The 26,520-nt window shown below is 37.6% G+C and overlaps 1 protein-coding gene across 1 annotated transcript in view; it reads right to left on the bottom strand.

Moving 5' to 3' along the window:
- RAD50 (RAD50 double strand break repair protein) overlaps positions 1-24,080 on the bottom strand; it is a 93,452-nt gene extending 69,372 nt beyond the window's left edge. Inside the window, exons 1-5 of the mRNA XM_042934768.1 lie at positions 23,657-24,080; positions 21,927-22,010; positions 11,562-11,713; positions 8,558-8,743; positions 8,000-8,204 (exon numbers count right to left, since the gene is read on the bottom strand). Coding sequence (XP_042790702.1) covers positions 8,000-8,204; positions 8,558-8,743; positions 11,562-11,713; positions 21,927-22,010; positions 23,657-23,785 — 756 coding nt within the window. The 5' untranslated portion in view covers positions 23,786-24,080. The remainder of the gene's footprint in view (positions 1-7,999; positions 8,205-8,557; positions 8,744-11,561; positions 11,714-21,926; positions 22,011-23,656) is intronic.
- Between the last annotated feature and the right edge of the window lie 2,440 nt (positions 24,081-26,520).

Below are 26,520 nucleotides of genomic sequence, written 5' to 3'. Positions count from 1 at the left end.
TGCCCCTCCCCCACTCACACTCTGTCTCTGTCTCTCTTAAAAATAAATAAACATAAAAAAAAATTAAAAAAATAGGGGCACCTGGGTGGCTCAGTCGGTTAAGCATCCGACTTTGGCTTAGGTCATGATCTCACAGTCTGTGAGTTTGAGCCCCGCATCGGGCTCTGTGCTGACAGCTCAGAGCCTGGAGCCTGCTTTAGATTCTGTGTCTCCCTCTCTCTCTGCCGCTCCCCAGCTCATGCTCTGTCTCTGTGTCTCAAAAAATAATTAAAAAAAAAAAAAATTAAAAAAAAATTTTAAAAAATAAAATAAAACAAAAAGTAGGGAGGGGAAGAGTAAAGAATAGGTTCAAATTTAAACCACTACCAACTTAATATAGACTGCTATATGCAAAAGAGGTTATATATAAACCTAATGGTTACCACAAATCAAAATCACTAATCAATATGCAAAGGATAAAAGAAATCCAAATATATCACTAAAGAAACCCAGTAAACTATGAAAGAGAGAAAGGTAAGAAAGGATCAGAGAAAATCTTCAGAAATAACCACAAAACAAGTAATAAAATGGCAATAAATACATATCTATCAATAATTACCCTAGATGAAAATGAACTAAATGATCTAATCAAAAGATGCAGGGTTGTAGAAGGAATTAAAAAAAAAAAACAGGGGTGCCTGAGTGGCTTAGTCGGTTAAGTGTCAGCTTGGGTCATGCTCTCACAGTTCATGAGTTTGAGCCCCACACTGAGCTCTGTGCTGACAGCTTGGAGCCTGGAGCCTGCTTCAGATTCTGTGTGTGTGTCTCTCTCTCTGCCCCTCCCCTGCTCACAAGTGTCTCTCTCTCTCTCAAAAATAAACATTAAAAAAAACAAAAACAAAAAAACAAACAAAAAAGACCCATCTGTTTACTGCCTACCAGAGACTCATTTTAGACCTAAGGACACCTGCAGATTGAATGTGAGGGTATGGAGGGGTTCCTGGGTGGCTCAGTTGGTTAAGTGTCCAACTTCAGCTCAGGTCATGATCTTGCAGTTCAGGAGTTCAAGCCTCGAGTCAAGATCTGTGCTGAGAGCTCAGAGCCTGGAGCCTGCTTCAGATTCTGTGTCTCCCTCTGTCTCTGCCCCTCCCCAGCTCACAATTTGTCTCTCTCAAAAATAAACAAACATTAAAAAAAAAAAAAGGAAGTAAGGGTTTGCAGAAACATTTATCATGCAAGTGAATGGCAAAAGAAAGCCACAGCAGCAATAGTTATACTGGACAAAATAGACTTTAAATCAAAGACTGTAACAAGAGACCAAGAGGCTACCCAGTAATCAAGGGTATAATGCAACAAGGAGATATAAAAATTGTAAAAATTTATGTGCCCAACATGAAAACACTTAAATACATAAACTAGTTAATTACATAAAGGAACTGACTGATAATAATACAATAATAGTAGGGGACTTTATTTATTTATTTATTAAAAAAAATTTTTTTTTTTTAACGTTTTTATTTATTTTTGAGACAGGGAGAGACAGAGCATGAACAGGGGAGGGTCAGAGAGAGGGAGACACAGAATCCGAAGCAGGCTCCAGGCTCTGAGCTGTCAGCACAGAGCCCGACGCGGGGCTCGAACCCACGGACCGTGAGATCATGACCTGAGCCGAAGTCGGACGCTGAACCAACTGAGCCACCCAGGCACCCCAATAGTAGGGGACTTTAACACCCCACTTACATCAATGAACAGATCATCTAAACAGAAAAACAACAAGGAAACAATGGCCTTAAATGACACACTGAAAGAGGAAGATTTAACAGATACACAGTAAAACCTTAGATTGTGAGCATAATTCGTTCTGGAAACATACTTGTAATCCAAAGCCCTTGTGTATCAAAGCGGATTTCCCCATAAGAAATAATGGAAACTCAGGATTCATTCCACAACCCAAAAACATTCATATAAAAATGATTACAATACTGTAATATTGTAATACTGTAATAAAATCATAAAGAAAATACAAAATACAAATAAAAATAAATAAATTAACCTGCACTTAACCTTTGAAAACCTTCGTGGCTGGTGTGAGGAAGACAAGAGGGAGGAGGGTTGTGTAGGACGACTTTCACTTTCAGATGTTGACTACAGTATTAATAAACTCTTTCTTATACTGTATTTCATGTAACTGGTGATAAGGCAGCAGAGGAAAGGGTCTATATCTGCAGGTAGCCTAATCTAGAATGAAGCAAAGCATTCCTAAGCTTACTCTTTTATGGAAAAGCAAAGGACTGTCCATAGGTGTTTTGAAGTGACAAAAACTACACTAGTGCCAGTTGTGGGAACCTTCCAACATGCTGAAAAATCACTGATTTCTGCCAAACATCACAGCCTGAGACTGAGCATCCGAACATGGGAGACAATCACCCATAATCTCACAGCAAGGGAGAGAGAGAAAGAGAGAAGAACCATTGGCTCAGTTGTGATCATGTGACATTTGGTGTCATGTACTACTCATATTGCAAGACATCACTTGTTTAGCAAGATAAAATTTATTAGAAATGTTTGCTTGTCTTGTGGAACACTTGCAGAACAAATTACTGGCAATCCAAGATTTTACTCTGTTCAGAACATTTCATTCTAAAACACCAGAATACACATTCTTTTCAAGTGCACATGGAACGTTCTCCAGAACAGATCATGTATTAGGCCACAAAACAAGTCTCAACAAATTCAAAAAGATCAAAGTCATACCATGCATCTTTTATGACCACAATGCTATAGAACTAAACATCAACCACAATAAAAAATCTGGAAAGAGGACAAATACATGGAGGTTAAATAATACGCCACTAAACAATAAATAGGTCAATCAGGAAATAAAAGAAGAAATAAAAAGTACATGGAAGGGCACCGGCTGGCTCAGCTGAAGGCGCATGCACTCTTGATCTCAGGGGTGTGAGTTCAAATCCCACATTGGGTGTAGAGATTATTGCAAAACTTAAAAAACAGAAAGTACATGGAAACAAATGAAAATGAAAACACAAAAGTTCAAAACCTTTTGGGATGCAGCAAAAGCGATTCTAAGAGGGAAGTTTACAGCAATACAGGCCTACCTCAAGAAGTAAGAAAAATCTCAAATAGACCACCTTACTTTACACCTAAAGGAACTAGAAAAGGAAGAGCAAATAAATCCCAAAACCCACAGAAGGAAGGAAATAATAAAGATTAGAGCAGAAATAAATGACACAGAAACTAAAAAAAAAAAAAAAAAAAAGAACATATCAATAAAACCAGGAGCTGGTTCTTTGAAAATTTCAGCAAAATTGGTAAGGCCCTAGGCCAGCCTCATCAAAAAAAAAAAAAAGAGAGAGGACTGAAATAAACAAAATCATTAGTAAAGGAGGAAACATAACAACCAACACCACAGAAATACAAACAATTGTAAGAGAGTATTATGAAAATTTATTTGCCAACAAATTGGAAAACCTACAAGAAATGGATAAACTACTAGAAACATATAACCTACTAAAGCGGAAACAGAAAGAAACAGAAAATTTTAACAGATCAATTACCAGCAGATAAATCAGTAATCAAAAACTCCCAACCAACAGGGGTGCCTGGGTGGCTCAATTCGGTTGAATGTCTAACTCTTTATTTTGGCTCAGGTCACAATCCCAAGGTCATGAAATTAAGTCCTGAGTTGGGCTCTGTACTGAGTGTGAAGCTGCTTAACATTCTCCCTCCCCCTCTACCCCCTTCCCCACTCATACTCTCTCTAAAAATAAAAAACAGACCAAAAAAAAAAAAAAAAACCCTCCCAACAAACAGAAGTCCAGAACTAATGGCTTCACAGGTGAATTCTACCAAACATTTAAGGACAAGTTAGTACCTATTCTTCTCAAAGTATCCCAAAAAATAGAAAAGGAAGGAAAACTTCCAAATTCATTCTATGAGGCCAGCATTACCAATACCAAAACCAGATAAAGACACCATAAAAAAAGAGATTTACAGGCTATTTTCTCTGAGGAACACAAATGCAAAAATCCTCTACAAAATACTGATTTCAACAAACATTAAAAAATCATTCACCACAATCAAATGGGATTTATTCCTAAATTGCAAGAGTGGTTCAATATCGGCATATCAATCAACATGACATATCACATCAATAAGAGAAGGATAAGAACCATAGGAGCATTTCAACAGATGAGAAAAAGCATTTGACAAAGTACAGCATCCATTCATGATAAAACCCCTCAACAAAGCAGGTTTAGAGGCAACAAACCTCAACATAATAAAGGCCACAGATTTTCTTTTTTTTTTTTTTTTTATTTAAAAAAAAATTTTTTTAACGTTTTTTTAATTTATTTTTGAGACAGAGAGAGACAGAGCATGAACAGGGGAGGGGCAGAGAGAGAGGGAGACACAGAATCGGAAGCAGGCTCCAGGCTCTGAGCCATCAGCCCAGAGCCTGACGCAGGGCTCGAACTCATGGACCGTGAGATCGTGACCTGAGCTGAAGTCGGACGCTTAACCGACTGAGCCACCCAGGCGCCCCTAGGCCACAGATTTTCAACACACAGCTAACATTATCTTCAATGGGGAAAAAGTGAGAGCCTTTCTCCAAAGTCAGGAACAATGCAAGGATGTCCACTCTCACTGTTTTTATTCAACATAGTACTGAAATCCTAGCCACAGCAATCAGACAACAAAAAGAAATAGGAAGCATCCAAATCAGTAAGGAAGAAGTAAAACTTTCACTATTTGCAGATGACATGATACTACACATACAGAGAAAACCCAAAAGACCACCTAAAAGCTCCTAGACCTGATAAACAAATTCAGTAAAGTTGAAGGATACAAAATCGATTGGTTTTTGTTTTTTTTTTTTTTTTGAGAGAGAGAGTTAGAGAGCAAGCAGGGGGGAAGGACTGAGAGAGAGGGAGACAGGATCCCAAACAGGCTTCATGCTGTCAACACAGAGTCCGACGTGGGGCTCAAACCCATGAACCATGAGATCATGAACTGAGCTGAAATCAAGAGTTGGATGCTTGGCCAACTGAGCCACCCATGTGCCCCAAAATCAATTGTATTTCTATACATCAATAATGTAACAGCAGAAAGAGAAAATAAGAACACAGTCCCATTTACAACTGCACCAAAAATAATAACACACCTAGGAATAAACCTAACCAAAGACCTGTATTCTGAAAACTGCAAAGCACTGATGAAAGACACTGAAGGTGACACAAAGTGGAAAGAATTCCATGCTCATGGACTGGAAGAGCAAATATTGTTGAAATGTCCATACTACCCAAAGCAATCTATAGATTTAATGCAATCCCTATCAAAATACCAACAGCATTTTTCATAAAACCAGAATAAACAATCCTAAAATATATATGGAACCACAAAAAATTCCAAACAGCCACAGCAATCTTGAAAAAGAAAAGCAAAGCTGGAGGCATCACAGTTCCAGATCTCAAGTTATATTACAAAGCTACAATGATCAAAACAGTACAGTACTGGCACAAAAGTAGACACATAGATCAATAAAACAGAATAGAAAATCCAGAAATAAACCCACCATTATATGGTCAATTAATCTTTGACAAAGCAGGAAAGAATATCCAGTGGGAAAAAGACCATCTCTTCAACAAATGGGTACTGGGAAAACTGGTCAGCAACATGCAAAAGAATGAAACGGGACCACTTTCTTAGACCATACACAAAAATAAACTCAAAATGGGTTGAAGATCTAAATGTGAGACCTGAAACCATAAAAATCCTAGAAGAGAAGCACAGACAGTAATTACTCAGACATCAACCATAGCAACTTTTCTCCAGATAGGTCCTCTGAGGCAAGGGAAACAAAAGCAAAAATAAACTATGGGGATTACATCAAAATAAAAAGCTTCAAGCAATCAAAACTAAAAGGCAACCTATGGAATGGGAGAAATTATCTGCAAATGACATATCTGATAAAGGGTTAATATCCAAAACATATAACGAACTAATACAACTCACACCCAAAAAACAAATATCCAAGTATCTTTTTCCAAGGCAGACATCCAGATGGCTAACAGACCCATGAAAAGATGCTCAACATCACTTATCATCAGGGAAATGCAAATCAAAACTACAATGAGATATCACCTCTTACCTGTCAGAATGGCTAAAATCACAAGGTGCTGGTGAGGATGTGTAGTAAAAGGAACCCCTGTGTATTGCTGGTGGGAATACAAACTGGTGCAGCCACTGTGGGAAACAGTAAGGAGGTTCCTCAAAAAGTTAAAAATAAAAAAAATAATAATAATAAAAAAATTTAAAAAAAAAGTTAAAAATAGAACTACTTTATGATCCAGCAATTGCACTATTGGGCATTTACCCAAAAAATTCAAGAACACTAATTCGAGGGGGACACATGTACCCCTATGTTTATAGCAGCATTATTTATAATCCTCAAGATATGGAAGCATCCCAAGTGACCATCAACTGATGAATGGATAAATATGTAGTTATACACAGTGGAATATTATTCAGCCATAAAAAATAATGAAACCTTGCCACTTGCAACGACATGGATGGAGCTAGAAAGTATAATGCTAAGTGGAATAAGTCAGAGAAAGACAAATCCCATATGAATTCACTTATAGTGAAATTTAAGAAACAAAACAAACAAGTAAAGGGAAAAACAGAGACAAACAGACTTTTAACTATAGAGAACAAACTGATAGGTACCGGAGGGGAGGTGGGTTGGAGGATGGGTGAAAGAGATGATGGGGAGGAAGGAGTATACGTGTCATGACGAGCACCAGAGTAAAAATTTTAAAAATTTAAATAAATAAATAAACTATACCAGTATTTATAGATTAATTTAAAAGTCCAAATCAGTAACTTTTAAATGGGTAAAAAGAATTCTTCTACTATGTGAAATCTAGAAAATAGCCACTTTCAAGAATGCTCTTACTTAGAATAGAAACACTTTGGGGCGCCTGGGTGGCTTGGTCGGTTAAGCGTCCGACTTCGGCTTAGGTCATGATCTCACGGTCCGTGGGTTCGAGCCCTGCGTCGGGCTCTGTGCTGACAGCTCAGAGCCTGGAGCCTGTTTCGGATTCTGTGTCTCCCTCTCTCTCTGCCCCTCCCCTGTTCATGCTCTGTCTCTCTTTGTCTTGAAAAATAAATAAACGTTTAAAAAAAAAAAAAAAAAGAAACACTTTAAGGGCAAGGACACCATTGTAGTTCTCCTACTACCTGCAGCCCTAAGCACAGTATACACTGTATGCCCTCACACATAGGAAACACTCAATAAATGTTTAGGAAATAAATGAATGAAATTTCTTTCTTACAGATCACAGGAGTTTAGAAAGCTATACTTATTTGCAAATATATGTATCAATTCCAAATTTTGTACAAAGCCAAATAACATCCTGCAAGTTATACAAGTTCCCTGGAAAGATATGTCAATTAAAAAAAAATCTTAAGAATACAGAAATGTAAGGTTGGGTCATTATAGTGATATTTAAGATCTATACGAGTAGCTTACTAAGATGGTACAAATTTGTTTACTCTCAAATCCAAGTTCTTTGGGCAACTTTAAGATTAACCATCCTTTAGGGGTGCCTGGGTGGCTCAGTCAGTTAAGCATTCGAGTTCAGCTTAGGTCATGATCTCAGTCTGTGAGTTCGAGCCCTGCGTCGGGCTCTGTGCTGACAGCTCAGAGCCTGGGGCCTGCTTCAGATTCTGTGTCTCCCTCTCTCTCTGCCCCTCCCCTGCTCATGCTCTGTCTCCCTCTGTCTCAAATATAAATCTAAAAAAAACATTAAAAAAGATTAAAAAAAAATAGTAAAAAAAGATAAACCATCTAATAAAGACCTAAAATATAAACCATGACATTACATAATGTTTGATAATTTTTTCAAGAAATATACACACCATTCAAATTTATATAAAGTGTTTTAGGAGTAAATGCTACCATCATAAAAAGTGAATCTTCTTATTCAAGAAATCAAATTACCTTCAGTGGATCAAGTTCGTTCTCATAGGATTTGACAATTTCCTTTGATGATATTAACTGAGCTTCCTTACTAGTAATCTGGTCACGTATCTCACAAGCTTTTTCCTTGTTTTGCTTCAAATATTTTAGTTCTGTTTGACATTCTTTTACTTTCTGACCTTGTGTCTGACGTACCTGCCGCAGCGTTTCCAAGGCTTTAATGTACCTTTAAAGATATTAAATAAAAATCAAACTTCTTTCCAAGTAAATTACATAGGTTCCAACAATGGAATATTATATAGTTGCTAAGATTGCATTTACAAAGAGCTTTTAATACCTTAGAAAATGCTTATGATATAATGGTAAATGAAAACATTACATATAAACTGTCAAACAGGTAAATAAAAATGCACAGAAAGAAAACAGAAAGAAAATATGCCCACTGGTTGCCACTGGATGAAAGGTAATAACTGTTGACTTTACTTTTAAGACTTTTTCTCTTCTAAAAAAGAAATATCCAAATTGCAACCATGGCTCAATAACTTGACAGGTTATAAAGTCTCATTAAAGGCTACAAACCTTGTTGCTGAAAAAATCTCATCAAATTTTTGCTTCAGAGCCTTTCCTTCACTTAAAGGCCAATTAGAGTCTTCTTGGTGACAAAAAATGACATTATTTAGCACAGACTTGGAAACCCCAAGAGAACTTATCATCTCTCGGTCAATTTCTGCACACTTAGAGCTGAGACTGACCTTCTCACCATGCCTACAGAAAATGAAAATCAAGAATTTATGTAAGAAAACCTCCTGTTGTACCTATTCTAATTGCTTAATCAATCCTTTATGCTGTACTTGTTAAAAAAAAAAAAAAAGTTCCCTCCTGCATCCCCAGTTACAATAGCTTTCTTATGGTAAAAGTTTAACTCTTAAGGATTCAGGAGTTCAATGATGAAAAAGTATGTAAAACAGGGAGGGACAGGAAAAGATGCCAGAACTAATTTTTTTTATGTTTGGATTTTTAAATATAGTAATATAAAATATTTACAGACAATAAGTAGAGAAAAATAAACTATCTTCCAATCCCAGAACTTAAAAATAAGAAAACAGACTTTAACAAAAGTAAAATAAAACACGATGATTCACAGAAGACAGGCAATTGTGCCTTAAACAAAAACATCTAAAGACTATAGTGTTTAGATACGGATTGTTCAGTAACAAAATGTAAAAGGATAATAAAGGCAAACTTTAGTGATACCCATTTAAGCAAATTCAAATCAGTAGACCTCAACTTCTAAGGTCACACTGACAAAGCAATCCACTACAGAGAAGTATCTTAGGGTCTTTTAAAGAGTCCCTTACATCATTATACCTAGGGCCAGGAGCATCTCTGCCCTTGAATTTCAAGAGATCTCTCAGTATCTTTCATCAGGAGGACAAATTCAACATTTTCTTTATATTTTCTGTGCACTATCTGTTAATAGCTAGATTAGTAAAGTATCTGTCTTTACTGTCATTTATATATTCCAATACATATTTTGAAAATAGTACACTGAATACACCGAGAATGTTTTGTAGGGGGAGAGAATGGACACAGATAGACCAGGAGGTGATCACATTAGACCGGGGAAAAATTATGCTAGCCTGAACTAGAAAGGTCACTGTACAGAAGGAAAAGAAATGGACTCAACAGATACTTAAATCCTAGGTTAAAGCCAGAGGACCTGGTAATGAACTACATATAGAGAGCAAGGAGGTGTCGAGATATAGAGAGTGTATTCGTTTGTGTCACTGGATGGATGGGGTACCCCATTTGCTACAATGAGGAGCACTACAAGAGGATCACCTTGTGGGAGACTTTTTAAGAGGAGTCAAGGGGACTCATGAGCTTGGTTTTGGACATGTTGAATCCGAGGTGTCTTTGAAAGGGCTGGTAGAAAATGAGAGAGACAGGTGGGTATGAAGGGCTGAGCCCGTGGAACCAGCTACCTTTATTAGCTGGCTGGATGTAGCTGTGAGGGAGAGACAGAACAGTGTCATGTCATGCAAGTCCAGAAAAAGATCTTCAAGAAGTTATTGATAGCTACCATTTACTGAGTTACAGGATACAGAACAATGGCCCTTCAAAGATATTTATATTCTAATCCCTGTGAATGCATCAGGTTACATGGCAAAAGGGAATGAAGATTACAGATGAAGTTAAGGTTGCTTTATCATCTGGACCCTAAGTAAAAGGATTACCCTGGATTGTCTGGGTGGGGCCGACGCAATCACAAGTGTCTTTAAGTGGGAGAGGGAGCCAGAAGAGGATGTCAGAGTGATGTACTATGAGAACTCAGCCCACTATTGCTGACTTTAAAGATGGAGGGCCATGAGCCAAGTTTTGTGGGTGGATTGCAAAAGACCCAGAAAGGATGTAGAAACAGATTTTCCCTAGAGCCTCCAGAAAGGATTATAGCCCGGCACCACCTTGATTTTAAGCCAGTGAGACCCAATTTGGATTCCTAAATTACAGAACTATAAGATAATAAATGTCTGTTGTTTTAAACCACTGAGTTTGTGGTTTGTTATGCAAAGAAAACTAATACATGAGCTCTCATTTTACATGCATTAGCTCAATCCTTCTAAGATATATATAATAAAAATGAATCCCTATTTTACAAATGAAAAAAAAAACAACACAGGATTGCAAAGAGATCTATTTAGTAAAGCAATAGCATTATCCTAATTAACACAGAGGGTATTTCTGACCTCAGTTGGAGCTGTTTCAGTAAAGGAATGGAGCTAGAGGAGGATGGAGGAAAAACAGAAATAGAGACAGTGATTATCAACAACTCTTATGAGAAGCCTGACTGTGAAGGGAAAAATAGAGACAAAGAGTAACTGGTGTGGAATGAAATCCACCTGAGTGTATTTAAATGCCAAGGAAACCAACCTGCTTGAGAAGCCAATAGCTAATATACTGCCTCTAGCACATAATAGGTGACAAATGTTATTAATTAAGAGAATTATTTAATTAGTTGACAAATAAACAAGTGAAAGGCGTAAGGTGATAGTAAGTAATTTGTACAACAGGGATAAAGCCTTGAATCCAGGGCAGGCTAATTCCAAAACCCAAACCCATTAAAGGTGATAATGTGACTGTAATAAAGGTGACAGTTCAAAGGGTTACACTTTGTATGCTTCTCATTTCACACATTCCTACACACAATACTAGCATTTTCCATTCATTCAATCTATATTTGAGTGATTGTGTACCTTCAGCTGAACAAGTGTTCATAAATTACTCAAAGGAATGCAGCATTATCACAAAATCTTTGATGGGATCATTCTGTTTAACTGATAAAAGATCCAACAGTAACTGTTCATAGTGGATGAAGCTATGCATGCATAGGGTCAGGGAGTATTACAGCAACTCTATTTTCTGCTTAGTTTTGCTGAGAACCTGAAACTGCTCCAAAAAAATAAAGTCTTTAAAAAAATTATTATGCTGCTCTAAAATAAAGTAATGGGAAAAAAAAACCACAGTCTTACAAACCTAAATAACAGAAAATTAATAGATATTCAAATATAAGGTAAACACCTACTTTGTTCTAGTAATGACTCCTTCCAGGGTTTTAAATTCTGTCTTTTTGCTTTTCTGAGTACACACCATAGATCTCTGCACAGCTATAAGTTCTCCATTGACATCACGAAACTGCAGACGAATCTGGGCTCTAACATCTGTTTCTTGAGCAACCTTTAAAGGTACACAGGGAAAGATTATGCTACCTTAATAAGCATCAGAATGTTAGTTCCAAAAGAAAAGACATGAGCAATCTTATCAAAAATGACAAAAACTTAAACACCAAAATGAGTGTCATTTTTACATGCTATTCAAATATACAAGAGAAAAAAAATACTTTTTTTAAAAAAATTTTTTGAGGGGGGGCAGTTTGAGTGCATGTGTGTAAGCAGGGGAGGGGGGGGAGGGGGGGAGAGGGGGGGGGGAGAGAGAGAGAGAGAGAGAGAGAGAGAGAGAGGGGAGAGCGAGAGAATCCCAAGTAGGCTCCATGCCCAGTAGAGAGCTGATGCAGGGCTTGATCCCATGACCATTAGATCATGACCTGAGCTGAAATCAAGAGTTGGACGCTCAACCAAGTAAGCCACCCAGGCACCCCAAGAACACTCTTTAACTGATTTACTAAAACTGAGTATTTTCTACTTCTGTTATTCAGCATTAGGAGACCAGGTGCGTGAGTTTTTCAAATAAACTTTAGCTTCTTAAGTATCGCAAGTGTTTTCCAAAATAATTTTCAAAACATATACAAGCTTACAGAAAAGCAGAAATGAAGTGTACAAAACTTTTCTCCCCTGAACCACTTAAGACTAAGTTGTTGATTTGATGTCCCATCAGTATTTCCTACAAAACAGGGAGACACTGATGGCCCTTCTGAGGTCTCAAAAGAATGTTCTCAAAAGGGAGAACTCAAAAGGGAGTTCAGTAAGGCCTCCCTACTCTGGCATATCACAATTCAAATGTCACCCAGCAGTGTGTAACCTCTAGAATATCCATTCAGCTCACAGTCCCACTCTTCTACCCCCGTAGTTTATTCTCTGCTAGCCCTCAATAATTCCTGTCCTGGACATGTGTAGCTTAGTATCTGGCCAAAGATTCAATAGTCCCTTACACAGTTTCTGGTGCCCATCTCTGCACAGCAACCCCTCTCCTGTATCTTATTCCATAATTTATAGTCACATCAGCAAACCCACACTTCTACATTTGTTTCATCTAGCTGGTAATACTATTATTCTCTGCTGGGAATTCTATATGCCAAAGTTCACAAAATTTCCCTAGGGAGAAAGCTAGAATGAATGTGTAGTCCCTCATACATTTCTCTTTTCTCAAAGATCACAGCCCTGTGCCATCTGTTGTCCAATGCCTGAAAATAGTTGCTTCAATTTTTTTGTTCCAGTTTTATAGTTGTTTATACTGGGAGCACAAATATGATACTCCTCGACTGTAACCAAAACCACAAGTCATGAATCCTGCATTTTTTTTTAAAATCATAGACTATATTTTACTGGTCTTTTAATAACTTTTTGGCATAAACATAACTATGATATTAATTGATCAAATCATTCAAAAAATTAAGCACCAATTTATTACGCACTTGTAGCTTCCATGCGTTGTTTTGGTTCAAAAAGAAAGACACTTTCTCCTTTGAAGTATGGAAGACAGGTTAAACAGAAAAGTAAAAAAGTGGTGTTAAACATCGTCTTAAGAGAAGTACATGATGCTTTGAAAACACAAAGCAAGCATCTAATCTACCTAGGGTAGAATTCTGGGAAGGGCTTCTAAAGGAAGTGAATGTTTAAACTGAGAACTGACAGATGGGCCGGAGTTAGCCAGATGAAAAGATCTGAGTCACTGAATAGCTAAAGTAATTTCAGAAAGTATGGTGCAGAACATAGGGGAAAGGGAGTGAAGACAGAAAGTGGTTCTAGTAATTAAGAGCCTTCTGAAACATGTTAAGGGCTTTGAACTTAAAGCAATGGAAAGCCACTCAGGGGTTTAATCCAGAGGAAAGGCATGCAGTAGATGTGCATTTTAAATGAATCACTTTGCCTTTAAGATAAACACACTGAACTAACAGAGGCAAGACAGGAGGCACAGAGTATTCCAGGAGAAACAGGAAGACAGCCTACACAAGAGCTTCAGCATTGGAGGTAGAGGTAAGGAGTGAGAAGTTGTTGGACTGGCTGCTCAGAAGTTGCATGATTCAAACTTAACATACAGAAATCCATTGCAAACTATACATTAATAACAATATAGCAGAAAGGAAAATTAAGAAAACAATTCTGTTTACAACTGCACCAAAAAGAGTAAAATACCAAGGAATAAATTTAACCAAGGAAATGAAAGACCTATAATCTAAAAACTATAAGACAATGATGAAAGAAATTCAAAATGACAAAATGGAAAGATATGCTATGCTCATGGATTGAAATGTTAAATGTTAAGATGTTCATACTATCCAAAGCAACCTAAAGATTCAATGCAATCCGTATCAAAATACCAATAGCATTTTTCAAAGAACTACAACAAATAATCCTAAAATGTGTATACAACCACACACAGAAGACCCTGAATAGCCAAAACAATCTTGGAAAGAATAACAAAGCTGGAGGTATCATAATCCCAAATTTCGAGAAATACTGCAAAGCTATAACAATCAAACAGACACACAGATCAACAGAATAGGGAGCCCAGAAATAAACCCACACTTATATGGTTAATTATTCTATAACAAAGGAGGCAAGAATATGCAATGGGGGAAAAGACAGTCTCATCGATAAACAGTATTAGGAAAACTGCACAGCTACTTGCAAAAGAATGAAACCAGACCACTTTATTTTACCATACACAAAAATAAATTCAAAATGGATTAAAGACCTAAATGTGAGACCTAAAAGCATGAAATTCCTAAAAGAAAACAGTAATCTTTTGGATATCAGCTCTACCAACATATTTATGAATATGTCTCCTCAGGCAAGGGGGAAAAAAGCAAAGATAAACTAATGGTATTACCCCAAAATAAAAAGCTTTTGCACAGCCAAGTAAACCATCAAAAAAACCCAAAAAGGCAACCTACTGAACGGGAGTGATACTCTAAATGATATATCTGATAAGAGGTTAGTATCCAAAATATATAAAGAACTCATACGTCTCAACACCAAACCCCCTCCCCCCAAATAATCAGATTAAAAATAGGCAGAGGACCTGAATAGACTGATATTTGCCCAAAGACATACAGATGGCCAAAAGACACATGAAAAAAATGCTCTGTATCACTAATCATCAGGGAAACACAAATCAAAACCACCATGAGGTAGCACTTTACTCCAGTCTGAATAGCCAGTATCAAAAAGGTAAGAATGAGTAAGTACTGGTGAGGATGAGAAAAGCAAAACCCCATGCACTGTTGGGAGAAATGTAAACTGGTGCAACTATTATGGAAAACAGTATGGAGGCTCCTAAAATATTAAAAATAGAAGGACTCTATGATCCAGTAATTCCACTATTGGCTATTTACCCTCCAAAAATGAAAACATAATATGAGAAGATAAAATGCACAGCTATGTTTATTGCAGCATTATTTAGAGTAGCCAAGATACGAAAGCAACCAAAGTGCCCATCTAGACAAGAATGGATAAAGAAGTGGTATATACATACAATGAAGTATTAATCAGCCATAAAAAAAGAATGAAATCTTTTCATTTGAAACAACATGGATGGACCTAGAAGGTATTATGCTACATGAAATAAGTCAGACACAAAAAGACAAATACCATATGATTTCACTTACATGTGGAATATAAAAAAAAAAAACCCAAAAAACAGAATCAAACTCATAAATACAGAGAACTGGTGGTTGCCAGAGGAGGGGTAGGTAAGAGAATGGGTAAAATCGATGAAGGTCATTAAGAGGTACTAACTTCCAGTTATAAATAAGTCACAGAGATGAGAAGTACAGCATAGAGAATAAGGTCAATTATATTGTAGTAACATTTTAGTGTGGTGACAGCTGTTAACTACAATTATAGTGGTAAGCACCGTGTAACATACAGAACTGCTGAATCACTAGGTGCATATAACACTGCTGAATATAACACTGTATGTCAACTATATTTAAACCAAAAAACTTAATAAAAGAAGAAAAAAGTAGTAGCCTCTTAGGATTTGAACATCTCAGTGAGGAAAATGGCCAATGATATTTAGCTTTGAAAGCCCAGGGACTTGATGCTATCATTTCAGCCCAAGGCAAACAGTTGCTGAGGTCTTAATTCACTGCAAAGTAATTATGCATCTATGTACTACAAAATGAGTTAATTTGTTTAGAACATGTCCTACCAGTAGGTCAAATACACATATACATTTTCCATGGCATCTACCCTTTTACGACTTAGCTACGAGAAAAGTATCAAATTAAGAAGAATTTAAGCAACGGGTATCTTGCAGCATTTCAATCACAATATTGTTGGTGAGCTTACTGAGAAGAGGTTCTTCAAAAAGAGTAATCTAGATTTAAGGCAGAAAAATACATACTAACTTTAGAACAATTTCTATCTAAAAGAATAAAACAAAAAATAATATAAGCCCTTCCCTTTCCAAACAATCTAGTTAGAAAACCGTTTTTCCAACAGTGGGGCAGAAGAATGTATGTATTCATGCTGGCTGAAGTTGAGGGACATAGAAACTCAGCCTAAAACAGTACAACTGCTTAGGCTGAGAAGGGTGTCCACACGGGCACCTTGCCACAAGGTTTCAAGAGTCCAAGGATGTCAGAGTTCAAACAGGATGCAAAGGACATCCATGAGTAGGGATGAGTCAGCTTAGGGGAAAGAGGGTATCCACAATGGGGGAAGGCATAATGTGGGATTTCAGAGCCTGACAACTTTGAGGGAATTCAAAGAGGGAAAAAGTGTGCTGGGTAATTCAGATCGTAGATTAGTGACTGCATACCTGCAAGAGGCCAGCTGGTAAAGATTATCAGAGACTGAGAAGGCTGAGTAAGATGTCCATAGGTGTGGAATGGGGAAGTTGCCTCTTAATCTCTTCATTCTATTTACCAAGCAATGGATTAATTCCTACTTTCCAACTTTACCCAGTGCTTGATTAAATCCAACTTTCCAACTTGCTCTGTGCTTACCAATGAGCTGAACTAGACAGAAGAAACACAAGTGGTCTCCTTACAAACTTTCACCCACAAACCTCAGGTGACCCAATGACACTGTCATGTAACCCTATAACACTTCCCTAATCAACTTACCCTCTGAGCTCTTACACTTTTTCTAGCCTCAATCAACCCCTTCTCCCACCCTCAGCTAACAATTTCACTTGTTTTCCACTGAGAATATGGAAACAGTCAAAAGACCATTTATTTATTCTCCCACCACTAAACTGAAAAATTACATACTCTGTCCGTCATCCTTTTACCCTGGATAAACAGTGCATACACCTATTAACTCTGTCAGTGGGGCAATGGATCCTATCTCTACTTGCCTACTCAAGGATTTAACTCTGGAATTATCCCCTCTCTTGCATTAATTTTTTTCCTCTAACAGGGTCATTCTATCCATCTACAAAGGCTCTATCCCATATATATGCTTTATTCCATATCTATCCCACATGGTTTAAATCCTATAGTGTTTGTGGGGTGCCTTGGTGGCTCAGTTGGTTAAGCAACCAACTTTGGCTCAGGATATGATGTCCAGTTTGTGCTGACAGCTCAGAGCCTAGAGCTTGCTTTGGATTCTGTGTGTATGTGTGTGTGTGTGTGTGTGTGTGTGTATGTGTATGCGCACGCGTGCCCCTCCCACACTTGCACTCTGTCTCTCTATGAAATACACAAACATCAAAAAAAAATTCAAAAACTACAGTGTTTAAAATCACAAATATGGGCAGGCACCTGGGTGGCTCAGTTGGTTAAGCATCTTGACTTGATTTTGGCTCAGGTCAATAACTCATGGTTCCTGAGGTGGAGCTCATAGAGCAGAACCTGCTTGGGATTCTCTCTCTCCTCTGCCTCTCCTCCGTTCATGTGTACCTTCGTGTGCACACATACTCTCTCTCTCTCTCAAATAAATAAACTTAAAACACACACACACACACACACACATACACACACACACACACACACACACACACACACACACAAATATGGAAGCAATATGTGATGAAGAAACTGCTGAAATAAGCATCTGGTTAGTTTACAAAATCAGCCAGAAGCAAGACAAAAGTGATGAGATGCAGAAAACAGAGAATTGAGCTTCTTAGGGTTCAAGTCAACTGAGGAGAAGCAAATGAGGTCAAAGAAAGAATGGGAAAGACTGAGGTAGCCAAAAATTTGAAAGAAGTAGAGGAGAAAGGGGGAAGGTACACAAATGGAGCAATATGGAAATCAAATTTCTAAGAAAAGAGTAACAATGGAAAACAGGTAAAAAAAAAAAAAAAAGACAGGAAGGAGCAACAGAAAAATTCAGGCGTTTAAAATAAACAGTATTAGGTGCAGGGACAAATTAAAGCAAGGAAAAGAAAAAACCAAGAGAAGCTGAATATATGAGGAACCGAAAGCTAAATATATAAGAGGATGGGAAAACTGGGGGGATGTGGGCAATCCAGGTGAGAGGAATAGTTCCAACCATAAGAGTGACCGACTCAAAAAAAAGAGCTGAATAAAACAGCGTGGGTGGGGGCTCAGAACTGGGAAATTAGAGCAGATGAAAAGTGAGTATTAAGTGAGGAAAGCTGAACCATCAAGGCCAGAAGAACCAGAGGGAGGACACGAGTAGACAGCTGAGAAAAACAGCTCTTTCCACTTGGAAAAAGGAATGGATGATAGACTGAAATTGTCAGAGATGCTAGAGCATCAATCAACATGGAAACATCCAGAAGAACAACAAAAATAACAAAGCAAGAACAATAGCCATAAAACGCTCCTTGATCCTACAAACCTTTTCAGCTACTTCCTTCTTTCCACTCATAGCAAACGCACAGAACAATTCTATGTTTCACTTTCTTGTTTTCTCACATCACTGAAACTGGTTTTGTCAAGATGACCAATGGCCTCCACATAGCTCAACCTTCTTCTTACTTGAGCTATCAACATATTTGACACCGTTTGACATCTTCTTTCTTGTTTACCCTTCATTCTCTTGTCTTCCAAGACCCCACTCTCCCAGTTTTCCCTCCTTTACCACTTGTTCTTTTAATATCTTTTGGTGCCTCCTCTTCATCCCTATTTCTAAATGCCAGTGTGCTCTAGGTTAAGATCTTCCACCTCTTCTCAACATTTACTCCCTATGTGATCGCATCAGGCTTTAAAACTTATAGATAACTAACTGTATACATCAATGATTCTTAATTAGTCTTTCTCTAGCTCAAACCTCTCCCCTGGACATACTTCCATTTACCTACTGGACATTCTGGATATCTAAAAGACGTTCCAAATCTACACGTTTAAGCCAAAGCCCCCCAAATTTCCTTTCCCAGAGTTTCCTCGTTACAATAAACAGTGACACTATTTTATCTACTTTTTCAAGTCAAAAAACTTGGGAGTTATGTTTGACGCTTCTACTTCTCTCATACACCATTATCCAGATCATTAACTCATCTGTTGATACTACCTTTAAAATGCATCCCAAATCCAGGCATTCTCAGCATGTCTATCATTAACACCTTAATCAAACCACCAACATACCTCACCTGAATTACCACAAAAATCTCCTTTATTAGTCTCCACCCTTCTACCCTTACCACCTACTAGGTCTTCTCTCACTGCCAGACTGATTGCTTTAAAACACACACCATACCCTTTTCATGGTTAATATTTTCCAGTAGATTCCTATTTAAACGAGAACAGAAATCAAGGACCTGCAGAACCTAGGCCTTTCTATCTATGACTTTTCTACCAGGCCTCTTGCCATTTTACTCCTCCTTGTGATTCCCTGAACGCATCAAACATGCTCCTACTCCAGGAACTTTGCACTTAGTATTAACACTGACTGGAATGGTATTCTCTCAGACTGTGAATGACTCATTCCCTACAGAATGAATATTTAAAAGGTAACTGGTTGCTGTGTGGAAAAGAGAGAACTTCAAGAATGAAGGCAGGAAAACAAGTTTGGAGACTACTAAAATAGTTCAAAGGAAAGAGGAAGGTGGCCTGTACCAGGGAAGGAAGAGTGAAGATGGAATAAAGGGACAAATGCTGGACATATTTCTAGTGCAATGGATAAGCCTGGGACAACCACTCTCATGATTATGGCATGTCCCCTGACAGGTAAGTATCTGTGGACATATTTGAGAGGATTAAGAACTGTTTATGAACTGGCAACAGGGGAAGATGAAGGAATCAATCAAAGGATGACACACAGGTTTTGGCATGAGCAAATGTACAGATGATGATATGATTTATGAAACTGAGAGTATGGAGATACCACCAGGCTTGAGAATGTGAAAGGAACAGAAAAGGGAACCATGAGTTCTGTTTTGAACATATTCATGAGATGACCATTAAATATCCAAACAATGTATCTGTATCTATCTATCTATCTATCTATCTATCTATCTATCTATCTATTCATCTACCTATTTATATCTGGAGTATAGGAAAGAAGTTTGGGTTAGATATATGTTAGAAATCACCAGCATATAACAAATAATTAAAGCCATGAGAATGAATGAGATCACCCAAGAAGAGTTAGGCAAAAAGAGACTCAGCAAAGGAGACTAAGATATGGCCAGTGAAAAAGGAGGTATGAGATTAGGGTGCCATAGAAGCCAAGAGAGCAATGTTTTTTAAAAAGGGAATTAAGAAGCTATATTAAATCTTCTGATAAGTGGCTTAGAAAATGACCACTTTATCTGGCAACTTGAAGACTACTGGCAGCTTAGAGTAAGTAGTAATTTTAGTAAGGGAGAAAAAAGAAAATCTGAACAGAACAGGCTGAGGAGAAAATGGGAAGCAATGAACCGAAAACAATGAGTACATATACCTCTTCTAAATTTAACTATAAATGTAGAGGTAGTAGCCAGAAGGTGATCTGGAATAAAGGGAGAGGTTTTATTTGTTTGTAGACTGGAGCTACCAGAGTGTGCTGATATGACTGATTCTATAAAGGACAAACTGCTAATGCAGAAGATGAGTAACTGAAAAGCAAAATGTTTGCGTTGACAAAAGGGATTGACTGGATCCAGCAGCCAAAGAGTTGGTTGACCTTAAGATAAAACAGTAAACAATTTACCCTCAATACCAAAAAAAAAATAGTACGTGTACAAATGAAGAGTAGTTTGAAAGATTTTAAGATTGGAAAATGAGGTACTTTCTATCTGATCCCTTTTTTCAATAAATTACATTTTTTCAACAAATTATAGGCCAAGATCATCAAGTAAGGAGAGTATACTGCAAGTTTATGAAATAGTCATTGCAGAGAGGGCTCAATGTACTGATTTTACTATCTCTAAGAGAAAAGTCTATAAATACTTTCATAATTAGTTACCTTTAGTCATACAGAAGTGGAAACAATTTAAATAACCATCAATAACCAAGTGAATACACTATAGAAAATAAACTCAGTGGATTACTAATTAGTTCTAGTAATTAAAACTAATGAAAAAAAGTGTGTATATATACGAACATATCTGCAGTGTGTCACTAAATATTTGATTTGTACAACAGCAAAATAAAATGCTACTGGTGTACTGAAATATTTATGTTTGAGTGTATTTATATATATACACAAAGATACATTTGTATAAACAGAAAAAAACCTGGGAGAAATATACAAGGAACTGTTAAGGGAGGAGCTGGCAGATAACTGAGAGAGGCACATGAAACCACTACATACATAAAACAAGAAAAACCTATAGGCCAAAATACATAGTATAGAAATTTCTATGTCCTTTACACACAGTAATGGTATAAACACTGTAATTCAAACAAAGATTCACACACAAAGATTTAAATTATGGCACATTTTAATGAAAAACTAACAGCAATCTAAATGTAAGAAAATTATGCAACTATTAAAAATGTTCATAATAGGAGACATGTTTTAAGTAGGAAATATTTCATACATATAAAAAATGTAAAGATTAAAAGAAGCACCCAAATGCCAAACACCTAGATTGTGAATTTAATGTTTTTAATGACATGGAACCTTATGATATTAAGTGAGGAAAAAACATCAGAATACAAAATTAGAGTATGACTTCACTTAAGTCTGTACTTAAAGGAGAAGAAAATACATGAAAATGTCACTAGTGGTGTCACTGGATGCTTAGACTGTGTATAGACTTTTCTAACTCTTTATAGTTTTCCACCGCCAGGTTTTCTACAATAAGCCGTATTGCTTTTATAATTATAAAAATTTATTTTAAAGATATGTAAGTTTATTAGCGTCATTACCTTGGGATCATGAACAAATGTATTTCCTTTGGTTCCAGGAGGAAAATCTCCAGTACAAATATATTTTAGACATTCAATGATGGTCTAAAGAAATAGAAAATTATATTATTTAGTTATAAGAGAACCAGAGAAGTTTATCATAAAATGTTAATTTATTATAAAAATACTATTTACCAGAGAACCAAAAAAGATATGCAGATAAAATTTGACATTATAATATCTATATAATACAGATACGATTCTGTGTTAAAGAATAAATAACTACTTTAAGTTCATGGGAAAGCTACTAATTAAGAAGGTATACGAAAATAAAACAAAAAATTATTTTTAAAAAGTCCTCAACTTCCAATTAAAACCCTTTAATTTAATAACAACAGCTAATGTAAAAGATGGTTACCATAGTTGATAATTTGCCGATATGCTGACAGTAAAACTTAAATGTTCTTACAAAAAAAATGAGGTGACAGATTTGTTAATTAACTAGATAGCAGCGATCCTTTCACAATGTACAGTATATTAAGTCACCCTGACATACCCTTCAAATATCTTACGATTTCATGGATCAATTACACCTCAATAAAACCAAAAAAACTTTTTTTAAGTTCAATTTTTTAAAAACAGCTAATAGTTACACAGGCCTTACTATGTGCCAGGTATTGTACTAACCACCTTTCCATACATTAGTAATTTTCACATTAATCCTAGACTGTAGAAAACTCTTTTTATCTCCATTTTATAAATGAGAAAACTAAAGCACAAACCATTTGGGGCACCCTGGCCCAGTCACAGAGCTAGTAAATGGTGAAGCAAAATATCTGTATTCAGACAGCTTGTGCTCATAAACCTTAGGCTCCCTTACAAAAGTAGAGCCACAACAGTAGGGACACAACAGGCATTCTATAAATAGTAACATTTTCACATAAACAAAAGTAGACAAGAGTATGGCATTCAATGTTCAACTCTAAACCTGACCTCTTTCTGTGTGCTTTTTAATTTAGTCTTCTCTGTTAGAATGCCCTGTTTTTTCTCAAGCCACCCTTACAGGCTGTACTTTTCCCCCATAATTGCATGTCACTCCAGGGTCCATCTCAAATTTCTAAATACTCTCTGGGCCTTAAAAAGTCAAAGTACATGCTCCAATTTTTTATTTTGACTAGGTAAGGGCATCCTAACAACATAGTTTTTCAACTAAACTAGGCCTCACGGTATTGGTTTCATTTTCTCATTTCCCATTTATTATGCTTAGACTTCAGTCTATACTTAGAAACTCTTCTCAGAAAGCCCTATGTTTATCATATTTTATAACTTGTGTAGGAAATTCTATAATGGATCAACTGTCAGGAAGTGAATGGTATGTTTGGGGAGCAAGGGGAGTGTTAAAAAAAAAAAAATCAACGCAGACAAAAAGGCTTCATGTAAGAATGTAAGGTCGCTGAGCGTTCCCGGTCTTCTGGGACTCTCAAATAAACCTTGTCCACCCGAGCCTGGATACCCTTATAAGACTGAGTCAGGTCCCCTCCTAAGGTCGCTGGGGCCAGAAGGCCACACTAGGCCACGCCCAGCGGCAGGGGCTCCACGCAGAGGCCCAAGCCTTTCCTCGGGCACCAAGAGCGGAGCTCCAGGAACGCCTGGCCTCTGGTCCTTATTGTTCTGAGCTCTCCAAACACTTTATCCTCCAGATTCTCAAGAAGTAGCGACCCGTAAACTGAAGGCTGCTACTGAGAACTTACCGTCTTCCCCGCCCCATTGGGTCCAACCAAAATTGTGAGGGGGCTGAAAAAAGTGATAATTTGCTTATCTTTGTCCTCTATTCCAAAACTCCGCACACCCAGAATGCTCATCTTTTCAATCCGGGACATGTCTGCAAATGTTTCTTTTCTCAACACCAATCGCCTAGAGCCCCGGCGCACCAGGATTTAGCGGTGCCGCGGCTGCAGAGCGAGCGATGGGCCGTGAGGAAATCGCGAGTCTCCCGGCCGGGAGGCTCCAGGTAGGAGCGAAGGCTCCGGCTGAACTCCTCCTCCCACACCGGCTTCCTTCCCGCTTGACAAGCGAGAGCGGAGGTGGGGGCCGGGCCGGGGCTAGGCACGGCAGACACACACCACAGACCCAGGAACCCCCTACTACTGCGCACTCACAGATTCCCGCCGCGGCCGCCCCGCGGATCACGTGGGCCGCCACGACCAGCGTGCATTTACGCCACAGGCCAGGGGCATGCCGGGAAGTCGGAGCCTCGCGGTGCGTGCGCAGCTCTAGTTTCCGGAAGTAGTTCCTGTCGAGTGGTTTGCGTACCCGGTTTTCTGTCCCGTGGGCGCGTAATGCCGAATTTTGCTGGGTGCCGGGCAGCCTTGAGAAGCTCTAACCCTGAGGACGACCAACACTTGTGACAAACGGTGGTTATCAGAATGTGATCGCGGGACGCCTGGAATGGAAAGAAGTGCGGTGTCCTCTAATGTCGAAACCATTTTCCAATAATATTAACACGTTATTTGCCTTTTTCATGATCTTTCGCGCCTTAATATACGTGACGTGTGGTGACGCCATCGCAGTGATGGGTGATAGAATGTGTGATTGTATAGTATTATACTTTAAAAAAACCCTCAATTTTAATTTCCAATTAGGTGTTGATAGTTCTCACATGTAAAACCTCTTTGGGGTCCTCAGTAATTTTTAAGAGTGTAGAGAGGTGTTAAAGACCAAAAGTTTGAGAACTGTTGTAGACCAAAAGCCGAATGATGTTACAAAACTACAAAACGGTATGCAAATATGTGAAAAAAAATCCACTCCTATAAGTACGGACAGAAAAATAGACACCTTTATAAGAGATTGAGTTATGCAAGATGCTGTACCATAGTGCCATTAGTTAACAATACTATATAACAACACTATAAAATTTGCTGAGAGGGTAGATCTTGTGATAAGTGTTCTTATCACACAAAAAAAGTTAACAATAAGGAGGGTGGGAGGAAACTTTTGGAGGTAATGGATATACCATTAGCATTGGTTATGGTGATGGTTTCACTGGTGTATACTTATCTCCAAAGTCATCAAGTTGTATAAAGTATGTACAGCTTATTGTATGTTAAATTTTAATCTTTGTATGATAAAAAAGTTCAAAATAAGGGAAAGAAATTACTCAAAAATGAATGTTGCTTTTTGGAACCCAAGTTAATGGAGGGATATCCTATGCAAGGGCCTATAGGAAAAATTAGAAATTGCAAAACAATAATGGAAGACATTAACAGAACAAAAACTTTGGATTATTGAACTAGAAAAATGTAGGAAATGCCCTCCAATCACACAATCCCAAGACAATCATTACAGAACTTAATACATAAACTAAAAAATTCACATGAAAGGATGCAAGTGAGGAAATCCAGTAAGTAGTCTCTTGCTGTACTAAGAAACATGAAAGCCTTAGTTATCATAATACATATTTTAAGTTACTAATGGAACACAACAGATTGAAATTATACAGTAATGCTTTATGTAACTAAATGTAATTTTAAAGATGAATAAAGATTAGAGCCTATTTTTACAGTTTATTTAAGCAAAATTTACATACACTAAAATTCTTCCTTTTCCAGAGTACAGTTTATGACTTTTGAAAAAAGTAAATAGTTGTGTAACCACCAAGACCATTTTTTTCCCCACTACCACCATTTGCATTGCTTGGATATTTGAATATCAGTAGGAAGAAAAAAGCAAACCTGTATCTTATTTTACTTATCACTCTGTAAGTTTCAAGTGATGAAGATCTTTTTTTTCAGGCAGCAATAAAAGTAAAGCCCCAACATGTAATTACCCCACTTTTATTTATTTTTTATTTTTTAAAAATATTTTTTATTTTTAAGCAATCTCTACACCACACATGGGGTTCAAATTCACAATTCAGTGAGATCAAGGGTCACATGCTCTACTGACTGAGTCAGCCAGGTGCCCCACCGCCACTTTTAAAGGAAAATTTTATGACTCAAAGTAACATAGGAAATTAGCAATGATTGGCAATGAAATTACCAGGAATTAACAGCAATAAAATTACCAGACTTTATATGTCTCCTGCTGTGATCTTTTTTTTTTTTTTTTTGAAGTATTGCTAATACACTGTTACATTAGTTCAGGTGTACAACATAGTGATTCAACAAATTTATACTATATGCTATGCTCACCACAAGTGTAGCTACCATCTGTTGCCATACAACCCTAGTACATTATTGACTATATTCCACTGTGATCTTAGCACAAAGTACCCAACATGATCTCACATGCAGTTTGGTTTAAAAAAATTAACTTGTGGGGCGCCTGGGTGGCTCAGTCGGCTGGGTATCCGACTTCAGCTCAGGTCATGATCTCGCGACCAGTGAGTTCAAGCCCCGCATCGGGCTCTGTGCTGACAGCTGAGAGCCTGGAGCCTGTTTCGGATTCTGTGTCTCCCTCTCTCTCTGACCCACCCCGTTCATGCTCTCTCTCTCTCTGTCTCAAAAATAAATAAATGTTAAAAAAATTAAAAAAAAAATTAACTTGAGGGGCGTCTGGATAGCTCAATCTGTTGAGCGTCTGACTGTTGATCTCAGCTCAGGTCTTGATCTCAGGG

This window comes from Panthera leo, chromosome A1 (assembly GCF_018350215.1).
Source record: "Panthera leo isolate Ple1 chromosome A1, P.leo_Ple1_pat1.1, whole genome shotgun sequence".
In the NCBI taxonomy this organism is placed as follows: Eukaryota; Metazoa; Chordata; class Mammalia; order Carnivora; family Felidae; genus Panthera; species Panthera leo.
The sequence above is the reverse complement of the archived record's forward strand: the minus strand, read 5'-3'. Positions and strand labels throughout refer to the sequence as shown.